At 35.5% G+C, this 11,436-nt stretch overlaps 1 protein-coding gene across 1 annotated transcript in view; it reads left to right on the forward strand.

The window, feature by feature from the left end:
* The window catches only part of epha8 (eph receptor A8), a 74,759-nt gene extending 65,643 nt beyond the window's left edge, over positions 1–9,116 (forward strand). Inside the window, exons 11-17 of the mRNA XM_047803307.1 lie at positions 792–977; positions 1,433–1,494; positions 2,694–2,903; positions 3,421–3,570; positions 4,056–4,246; positions 4,882–5,037; positions 7,521–9,116. Of these exons, the coding sequence (XP_047659263.1) occupies positions 792–977; positions 1,433–1,494; positions 2,694–2,903; positions 3,421–3,570; positions 4,056–4,246; positions 4,882–5,037; positions 7,521–7,635 (1,070 nt within the window). The 3' untranslated portion in view covers positions 7,636–9,116. The remainder of the gene's footprint in view (positions 1–791; positions 978–1,432; positions 1,495–2,693; positions 2,904–3,420; positions 3,571–4,055; positions 4,247–4,881; positions 5,038–7,520) is intronic.
* Positions 9,117–11,436: the final 2,320 nt, after the last annotated feature.

Here is an 11,436-nt window from a genome sequence, read left to right on the forward strand (position 1 = left end):
TGTGATCCGTCGCCCTTAATAACCCCGTTCTGTAGGATTAAGTTCGATAAGTGCAGCCGGGTCCAAAAAGTCAGAGTCCACTTCCTTTTATCACAAATAAATACTTTAGATCAGAGTGCATCAGCCTTATTTTATTCTAATTTCTTTAAAACACAATAGACAAATACATTCATCTGTTTGGGAAAATCTCTGAAGTATTAAATTAAAAGAATATGGAAATGAATTTACTTTTTCATGGCATACAGTTTAATACAAAAGTTTTCATACCCTTAGGGCAAAATTAAAGCAGAATATGTATTTATTTATTTATTTATTTAGTTACTTACTTACTTACTTACTTACTTATTTACTTACTTTGTGTTTTTCACTTTCACAGATCTTGTTATTACAAAAGCTTAGAAAAATGATATTAATAATGAAAGAAATATCATTATATCAGCTTCCATCATTGTAAAGAGGATAAAGTGTTTTTGGTTAGATGTTTTGTTTTTTAATTATTTTCCACTTTTGTTTTGTTTTCCCCAAATATTTTAATATATTTTTCACTTGGGTGCCTAAGTATAAATGTTATTATACAATTTATTTTACTTTAATAGCAAGAAAAAAAAGAAGTAATCGATAGCGTTTAATAAAATATTTTGGATTTCTATCGTTAAGTAAATAAAATACGGCTCTGAATAATGAGCCTGACTTCTGAGCCCTGCTGTGGCTCTTGAATCAAATCTATTGTGAGGTTATAAATGACAAATGTCTGGAGTGTAAGTAGAGCAGTGTGACTCCCCGTGCCTCAGGAGAGTTCGGGGAAGTGTGTTACGGCCGTATGAGGCTGCCGGGGAAGCGGGACGTCCCCGTGGCCCTGAAGACTCTGAAGGTCGGCTACACTGAAAAACAGAGGCGAGATTTTCTGAGCGAAGCCAGTATCATGGCCCAGTTTGACCATCCCAATGTCATCCGTCTGGAGGGAGTAGTGACACGAAGTAAGTGTTCCCATCATACGGTTCTTTAGATTATATATATATATATATATATATGTGTGTGTGTGTGTGTGTGTGTGTGTGTGTGTGTGTGTGTGTGTGTGTGTGTGTGTGTGTGTGTGTGTGTGTGAAGTAATAATAGTTCCTTTAAAGAGAAAATGTAAAGAATGGCTTACTTGTGTTATTATAATATTATAATTAATGTCAAGTACAACTGAAGAAGGCTATACACCTTATCTAATATTCTATTCTATTTATTATATAACAATAACAAATATTTTATCATTTTTTTATTATTCTGAACATTTTTGTTAATTTACAGTACTAGCTTTTGGGATTGTTATATGACATGAATGACATGACCTATCTATCTATCTATCTATCTATCTATCTATCTATCTATCTATCTATCTATCTATCTATCTATCTATCTATCTATCTATCTATCTATCTATCAGGTAAACCTGTAATGATCATTACTGAATACATGGAGAATGGTTCTCTGGATTCGTTCTTAAGGGTGTGTAAACTTTGGTGTCTCTACTTTATTTTTTATATAAATAATGTGTATTTCACCAAAACTACACTCTACACTTGATGTGGCATTTACAGATGTGTCTAAATGAACACATTTCTGCGTAAAGAGTTAAAAGTAACTGCTATGATTCGTAACTTATTTTACATATAAGTTGACATTCTGCTATTGATTTAAATAATTTCATGAATGAACATTTATTACATTTATCTTCCGTATGTGATTTTCTTTTTGTGATATAAATGAATCCAAAATTGATCTTCAACCACTAAAATTCTGTGTAAGGTTATCGAGGGAAACAGAGAGAAAAACACACGTCTCATTGATCAGAGTCCTGAATCATTTTAGATCAGACTCACAGCCAGAAAATCATTCATTAGATTATACTGAAAATGACTGATGTGTCGATTCCTATTTCACAAAATGCCTGCGTACGGGTAAAAATGGTTACAATTATTATTATTATTATTATTATTATTATTATTATTATTATTATTATTATTATTATTATTATTATTGTGCGGGCACGGTGGCTTAGTGGTTAGCACGTTCGCCTCACACCTCCTGGGTTGGGGGTTCGATTCCCACCTCCACCTTGTGTGTGAGGAGTTTGCATGTTCTCCCCGTGCCTCGGGGGTTTCCTCCGGGTACTCCGGTTTCCTCCCCCGGTCCAAAGTCATGCATGGTAGGTTGATTGGCATCTCTGGAAAATTGTCCGTAGTGTGTGTGTGTGTGTGTGTGTGTGTGTGTGTGTGTGTGTGTGTGTGTGTGTGTGTGTGTGTGTGTGTGTGCCCTGTGATGGGTTGGCACTCCGTCCAGGGTGTATCCTGCCTCGATGCCCGATGACACCTGAGATAGGCACAGGCTCCCCGTGACCCAAGAAGTTCGGATAAGCGGTAGAAAATGAATGAATTATTATTTTTATTTTTATTTTTATTTTTATTATTACATAATCTAATCTTACACAAATGCATCGCTGCTTAAATTTGCTGTATCCATCTCTTGAGTCAGTATTCAGACAGGCTCTGGGTTTGAATCCATGCAAAACTAGAACACAGGGGATGAAGGGAAAACTTGGGAATCCCAGAAGGGAGTATAAATTAAATGCAATGATGAGGACATTTTGAAAAAAATGGGACCAGAATATTTGTTTCCTTGACACCTCTATATGTCTGTCCTAACAGAGACACGATGGTCAGTTCAGTATCATTCAGCTGGTCGGGATCCTCCGAGGCATCGCTGCCGGCATGACTTACCTGTCGGATCTCGGCTACGTCCACCGGGACCTGGCTGCCAGGAACATCCTGGTCAACAGCAATCTGGTCTGCAAGGTTTCAGACTTCGGCCTGTCGCGGGTGCTGGAGGACGACCCGGATGCAGCTTACACAACCACTGTGAGTTAGTAAAGGTTATAAAGTGCCATAATCAAATTATAATGCAGTGTCGTAAGATATGACATGTAATACTATCATTAGCATGTGTGACACATGTTCTATGTAATTATGATAACACTTTCTATAGAAGCTGTATGCACAATGGCCTATGAGCATATTCACAAAACGTATCCATAAAGCATTATAAACATTATCATTCTTTAAGAAAAGGCATTATAAGTTATCACAAAGGTTACAATCATTTTACACACTAATTTAAAAAAAAATCACCAATACAAAAAGATTTTTAAAAAATGAAGCATTATAACAAGATCAGCACAGATTCTTTGTGACTGGTGTTATAATGCATTATGAATACTATTTACAGTCTAATAGATCATTTTAGCACTACATAATACATTATAAAATCAGCTTTAATGAGTAACACATTTTCATAAATATAATGCCTTATAAGTTCATTATAAACATTTCAGTAAGTTTAAAGACACTTTATAAACAGTTTTTTTGTGCACGGCAGGGTGGAAAGATCCCGATCCGCTGGACAGCCCCCGAAGCCATCGCGTACCGCAAGTTCTCCTCGTCGAGCGACGTGTGGAGTTACGGAGTGGTGATGTGGGAGGTGATGTCTTATGGAGAGCGGCCATACTGGAACCTCACTAACAGAGATGTGGGTACCTGACCTGTCCTTATGCATGTTACAAGAATAAGATAAAATGTAAATATTTATAAATTAATCAGTATTAGCTGTCCATGAATGGCTTATGAACATTTTATAAGCTGTGGTTCGTATCAAGCATCATCAAATGAGAACCTACGACCACTATTGTTTATTTGTTTGTATGTGAAGAGAATAAAATCAGTTTATATGTGAAATAAAGAGGATTTGGTGCCTACGAATGGCTTATGAACATGTTATAAGTTGAGAATATTTACAGTTATATTTACGGCATTTAGCAGACACCCTTATCCAGAGTGACTTACAACTGAGAGTTAAGGGCCTTGCTCAGGGGCCCAGCAGTGGCAGCTTGGTGGACCTGGGGATCGAACCAATGACCTTCCGACCAGTAGCCCTTAGCCACTGAGCTACCACATGCCTATGTATATAATATATAGAATATAAGGATGCTAGTGTTTTGGTGTTTGTGTATGCAGGTCATAAAGTCAGTAGAAGAAGGCTACAGGCTTCCAGCACCAATGGGCTGCCCCGCTGCTCTCCACACACTCATGCTGGACTGCTGGCAGAAGGAGCGCAGTGAAAGGCCCAGGTTCTGCCAGATCGTCACGGTGCTGGACAAGCTTATCCGTAACCCAGAGAACCTCAAGTCAATGGACACATTGTGCAGGTAGAGAGCCGGCAATCGATACACAGCCTTCTTTTGCAGGGATTTGCTCAACAAATGCACTCTGTTTGTGACAGATATGATCTATTATTGAAGGCACACAAAGTTGTGGTGAGAAAGTTTTCTCCTTGATGCCTGGGAATAACCTGACTTGTCTTAAGAAAGGGGGGTGGAAGGTGAGGGGGGGGGGTGTGTCTCAGACACCGAGTGTACATTTTCCAATAAGCCCGTCTCAAATAGATGTGTTCTGTGTTAAGTAAAAGGGGCTCTGCTCTATATTGACATTGATCTGCACCGAATCAAAAGACTCATAGAGGGTTTGAGCCACAGCCATGCGTCCTGCAATTGGACTTGTATAAATTGCTCATGCGCCAAAGGGTCGCTGATGCATATCATGATGGGGAGTAAAGTGATGACGCGGGAGGATTTCATCCCTACATTAATCTACCCAAAACCAGCTTTTTTTCTCTCTCTATTCTCCACAATCAGGTCTTACCTCCTGCACTTCTCCATCATTTCATCTTGTATTGATTTTCTGCCTGAGCTGGTTGCATTTCAAAGCTTTCCCTCATTCCCTCTCTCTCTCTCTCTCTCTCTCTCTCTCTCTCTCTCTCTCTCTCTCTCTCTCTCTCTCTCAGACTGAACAGCCCATTGATGAACAGAAGCATTCCTGATTTCACAACCTGCAGATCGGTGAACGACTGGTTGGACACCATCAAGATGGGCCGCTACAAAAACCACTTTGCGGCAGGAGGCTTTCACACACTCGGTCACGTGATGAGCATGAATCAACAGTAAGTTATAACGCTTCATATACTGTATATATAAACACGACGAACTCCAAACCACCAGCTGTTGAATAAAATGGTTGTTTTTCTATATGCTTAAGCAGAAACAGATGAACAGATCACACCAGTCCTCTATACATCACGTTATGGATGAATTTAAACGCATGTTGGAGCGCAATAAATAGCATAAGTCATCTCTATGTAGGGTTTAGGATGCTTTTATTTGCTGCAATTTGCTGTTTATATATTTTTAATTTTCCTGACATAAACAATGTTCATAATCGTATTATGTTATGAGGCATTAAAAAGGCAGAATACATGCTGTTATAATTACCAAGAATGACGCCATATAGCTATCTTATTATGCTTTATACATCATGCTGCATTATAAGTCTCATATACACAAGCATCTGTGCATCGTGAGACGATGGAATAGTAAATTAGTGTGTTATGAACACCATCGTGAGTCATATGTAACAAGAAAGAATAATTAATTTTCATAGTTTGTCCTGAACCCGTCCAGATTTTATAAGGTTTTATAACAGTTGGTAATAATGAACTATGATGACATCGTATTATTAAGAATTCATAGCTGTTTTACATTTGGTATAAGTATTTATTTTGTAAAACTACACTATAGATTGTAACAATTTTTATTATGCTTTAGGAATTACAACGTTAACATCATTTATATTTTAAGTACTGGTTATAATGCATTATAGCACCATACCAAATAATACAAGCAGTTGTAACACTTGAGATGGATTCCATTGGTATTAATATACTGTAATATGTTATAAACAGTGTTTGTTAACAATTTAAATGCGCATCATAAACATTGCAATAAAATGTCATTTCTTTTCTGAAATCATTCTAACAGAGTGAGTAGTGCCTTATGAAGGCATTATAAGAGGAAATGTGTTCATAGGTGATCATACATATGGCTTTCGCAGAAAATGTATGTAAACTAAAAAACTTTACGACCTCTGCAAGAACATTGTCTACAGATAAATGTGATGCACTGAGCAAACTGGGCCTGAAATGATCGTGTGTTATGATGCATTAGAACCAATACTTAAAATATATTATCTTAACAATTCATAAATATTTTATAAACATGCATTACAGTTTATAGCATTGTTAATAAAGTTTTTATGAATTGTTAAGATAACACATTTTAAGTATTGGTTCTAATGCATCATAACACTCGAGAATTTAATACATTTTATTTTAACAATTCATAAATACTTTATTAACAATGCTATAAACTGTAATGCATGTTCATAAAATATAACTAACGTGAATAATGCTTTAAGAACACATTCTATCATGTCATGAATTTGTTCATGAATCGCATGAATGAGTTGTAACATGTTATGAATGTGTTCATACAACATATCAATCTTTATCATTACAGGGTATTATTAAAATAATAATAATAATAATAATAATAATAATAATAATAATAATAATAATAATAATAATAATAATAATAATAATAATAATAATATAGGAATATTACAAAGCAAATGAATGTGTAGTAACCTGTTATTAATGTGCTCATAATGAAAATGAATCTTCATCATTAGATTGTCTGATTACAGTAATAAACGTATAATATTTATAAGTACAATATTTTTTTTGTGGAAAATATCACGTTATATAAGTTGTCATGGCAACAGAAATGTATTTTTCAACCTAAACTCAACACAAGAGAAATTTTCCCCTGTGCTCCAAAATGCATGACGGATGAAAGATCAGAAAGAATTTATTTATGATTTCTTCAGCAGTTCACAAGAAGGTCAAGCTTTAAAAAAATTGTTTAAACATTCTTGTGGAGTTTCATGCTTGTTATAATGCCAGGAGATAAAAAAAAAAAAAAAAAAGCTGGAAATGTTCGCATATTAATGAAGAGAAACTGATCCTGGATAAAAATAATAAGTTAACAGGATTCTCCAGAACGCTGGAATTTGTGCTTCTAAATGTTTATACTTAATGTGTTATAAACAGTGTTTAAAAATACATAATCATCATTATTATAAACTGTAATTATAAACATTGTTACAATTACCAAAAAAAAAAACCTTTTTTATTATGCATTACGAATCATGATAAAAGAATTTTAAAGAAAAAGAAAGAACATTTTGTTTGGTTAAAGGAAAAGAATAAACTTTAGGCTGCTAACAGCAACTGTTTCCTATAACACCATCTATAAAGTGCATATGAACTAGAAAAGACAGTAAAATGTCATGTGTGATACAAGCTATAATAAGATTTGACTTTTTGTCCGCTGTCATTACGGTTATTGCCGCTGAAGGTAACTATCAGCAATTCGGGATGCCGTGTAACATGTTTACGTCAGGGTTATGACATCTTATAATGCAAAATAGTGCTCCTATGATCATATTACTTTATTCCATTCAATTATTGATTGTTTTTTGTACAAAAACTTTTGTTCATTTGGACTTTCTGTCCCGATCTCCTTACAGTGATATTCAGAAGCTGGGGGTTACGCTGATGGGTCATCAGAAGAAGATCATGACCAGCGTCCAGGTGATGCGAGTGCAGGTGTTAAACCAGAGCGTGCCCTCTGTGCACGTATAATTGCCTGCTGTGTCAATATAAGTACATAATCATCCGATGTGTGTGTTCGGGTCGTGTGTTACGAACTCTTAAAGACTCTCCTTTAGAAAGAGAACTTCAAGAGGACTCGAAACTCTTAACTCGAAACTAAGGGTTTCAACCTCAGCACTGGATTTCTTTTTTTCTTTCTTTCCTTTTTTTTTTTTTTTTACTGGAAAATCCCTGCATTCTTTCTACAATAATCTCTTGGACTTTCTTTGTTTTTTTTTTGTTTTGTTTTTTCTTTTTTCTATAAATGAATGGCCTGCTTTAAAGACCGTGGATAATTTCAGTAGTAGTGTATATAAAGGATGATTTTCTGAACGTTATGAGCACTTCACAACCTAAACAGCATTGATTTTTTTTTTTTTTTTTTTTTTTTTTTTTTTTTAAAAAAAAGGTCCTAAGCATTTAAACTATAATCTAAGAAGCAATATCTGGTTTCTTAGCAATAATTTAGATCACATAGGGAAATTGATCACGATTATTAAATTAGACACAAAATTACTGGCAATTTGCTTAACAAAATATGATGTCATTAAATGCCCACAAAAAAACAAACAAACAAACAAACAAACAAAAAAAAAAAAGAATTGTTGCCAATAGAAAGCTTGTGGAGAAAATTAATTAATTAATTTTACTTTTGTTGCTATGGATATTTGCTTTTTCAACACCTTAAACCATAGAAAAATATTCCATTCTGCATTCCCTTTGACACTGATATCTTTGGCTTTTCATAGACTAATTAATTATGCGAATATCAGCCACTTAAAGGTCGTTTGTGACTGGCTTTTGTTTTTGTTTTTGTTTTTTTGTGTCAAGGATTTCGCTGAATGAGCTTCAGTTTCTGTCTGCTGATTTAAAAGAACAGAAAATTGCTCGACTAGAACGTTCCTCCGAAGAGAAATGAGGGGGGAAAAAAAGCTCATCGATCTGTGCCGCTACAGTATATTTCACTTATTAAACTCTGATTCGGATCACGGCATTATACGAGAGTCCGTATTTTACTAATAATCTATTCTTAAGTGCAGGGATGTGGTAAATAATTTGGTAATAAATAAAGAATATATCGTAATAAATACCATGTCATAATAAATAGTATATAACGTATGGAAATAAGCATCACTCATACTTTATTGGACATTTAATAGGTGTTATTTAATTTTCTATAAATTATGGGTGATTTATGCATATTAGCGGGTTTATAAAGATGAATGAAACCAATTTTAATTATTTAGCGATCGGATCGAATGCAGGGTATTTTCGCGTGTATCATCAGGGTTGTTGCAATAAGGTGTTAATCTGGACAGCGCCTGTATAACAGAAAGAGGTAAAGGGATGGATGTGAATCATTTGCTTGTACATAATGATAAAAAAAAAAGTATATAAAAATGTTCTTTCTGTACTTTTTCAAAGAGCAATACTCTCCTGTATGCACCAAGGAGTGCAAATAAAGTTCAAACACTGCCATCAGTGGTCTCACAATGACTTTATGGATCTGTGTGTATCTTCATCATCTTCTTTTTCATCATCTTCATAATCATCATCACCCATGTCCCCAACACGATAATGGAAAACAGGAACATGCCACTGGCGTTCATGGTGTCCCACTTCCAATTTTCAGCTGTCTGTGTTTCTCCCTGAGGCCTGACTGAGCCATTCATATCATCTGGGCCAGCAAACATGTCTCATCTGTGTAGTGTAATTGACCTGAGAACAAAGTTTGAAACGCTGCAGTTACTCACTTTATCTGCAAAAACCAAAAAAAAAAAAAACAACAGAACTTCCAAAACCAGCAGACGTAACCTAACTAGGAGAACCAACTAGGAGAACTGGGAGAACCGAAAGAACCAGTAGGTTTTGTACAAATGACAGAAAAAAACAGAAATGAACGAGCCAACAGAACTTGCAAAACCAGCAGGAATAACAGGACTGGTAGAGCCAGTAGAAATGGGAGAACGTCTAAAACCAGCAGAGTTGACAGAACAAGCAGAACTGAAAGCACCAACAAAAAACAACAAAACTTGTAAAAGCTGCAGGACCGGCAGAGCTGGCAGAACCAGTAGAAGTGACAGAACTAGCTAAACTGGAAAGCCAGTAGTACTGACGGAACCAGTAGAACTGACGGAACCAACAGAAGTGACAGAACCAGCAGAAATTTAAAAACCATTATAACTGACAGAGCCAGCAGAAACTGGGGAGCCATAGAATCGGCAGAACTGGTAGATCTAGAAGAACTGGCTGATGCAGAAGTAACAGCAGAACTAGCAGTTATGTTTCTCACAGTTTGGTTGAAGGCCGTGAATTTGTGTGAGGGCGATATATGGTCTCTTTACAAATAAATCAAACAATTGTATATTTCCATGTTTTATATATATATACACTGTGTATTATATATACATATATATATATATATATATATATATATATATATATATATATATATATATATATATATATATATATATATATATATATATAACATATATTTTACATATTTAATTTTGCCATTATTTCCACATTATTTGTCTATTTTCATGTGATTTTACCAAAAAATATTATTTTCAGCCGTATAAAAACATGAAATGTTTATATACGTGTTTATTCGACTAATATGTGTGTTGTTGTTTTTTAGCGTGAAATGCAAACGTAAATATAAAAATACAAATACAAAATCATTAACATAACATTAAACCGTTGAGGTCGTGATGATAGAATTGTGCAGAGGGAAACAATTCACTGGAAAGTACATTAAATACAATAAGATGATCATATTTGACACTAAATTTTAGAGTAAATTGAAAAAAAAACCTTACTTACCGAACTAACCATCACTGAACAAAACTCCTTTAAAACACTTACGTTGGACTATTTTTACTGCCGTTGATACTCACATGAGCGCATGCGAATGCAGTGACATTCAGAGGATAAAGCAAACAGCAAACAAAAGCAACTCAAACATTATTTGATATGCAAAACCGAACGTTTATAAATGCACATATGAATTACACATTCATGAGGCACTGGCATGACCGTGCGTGCATACACAGCATATATATTACACATCCAGTTTACGGTATATATATACCATATATTATTTCCTACCGCTTATCCGAACTTCTCGGGTCACGGGGAGCCTGTGCCTATCTCAGGCGTCATTGGGCATCGAGGCAGGAAACACCCTGGACGGAGTGCCAACCCATCACAGGGCACACACACACTCTCATTCACTCACACACTCACACACTACAGACAATTTTCCAGAGATGCCAATCAACCTACCATGCATGTCTTTGGACCGGGGGAGGAAACCGGAGTACCCGGAGGAAACCCCCGAGACACGGGGAGAACATGCAAACTCCACACACACAAGGCGGAGGTGGGAATCGAACCCCCGACCCTGGAGGTGTGAGGCGAACGAGCCACCGTGCCCCCCCCCCTAATGCAATCAATGTCTGTTTTATTAAGAACTTTATTAGGTCATTCCATCATCCAGTCAACCTATCAGCAGAAAAATGCATGAAATCACACAGATACGAGTGAAATATTTTAACGAAGGAAAAAAATCTCAACGACTTCAGCAGTGATTATTTTATTAGAATGTGACACGTACTGTATCAACCATGCTGTTTCTATTTCTCCTCGTTTCACTGGGTGCTATTTTTTCAATTTTATAAAATTCCTATAGTTAATACTCCAGGCTGTTTCTCCTCAGCTGAATAAGCAAAATAAAAAAATATATATTAATTAAAAAAAAAGTAAAAAAAGAAAAATAGGATGTGC

The sequence above is a fragment of the Tachysurus fulvidraco genome, chromosome 2, assembly GCF_022655615.1.
Source record: "Tachysurus fulvidraco isolate hzauxx_2018 chromosome 2, HZAU_PFXX_2.0, whole genome shotgun sequence".
NCBI lineage: Eukaryota > Metazoa > Chordata > Actinopteri > Siluriformes > Bagridae > Tachysurus > Tachysurus fulvidraco.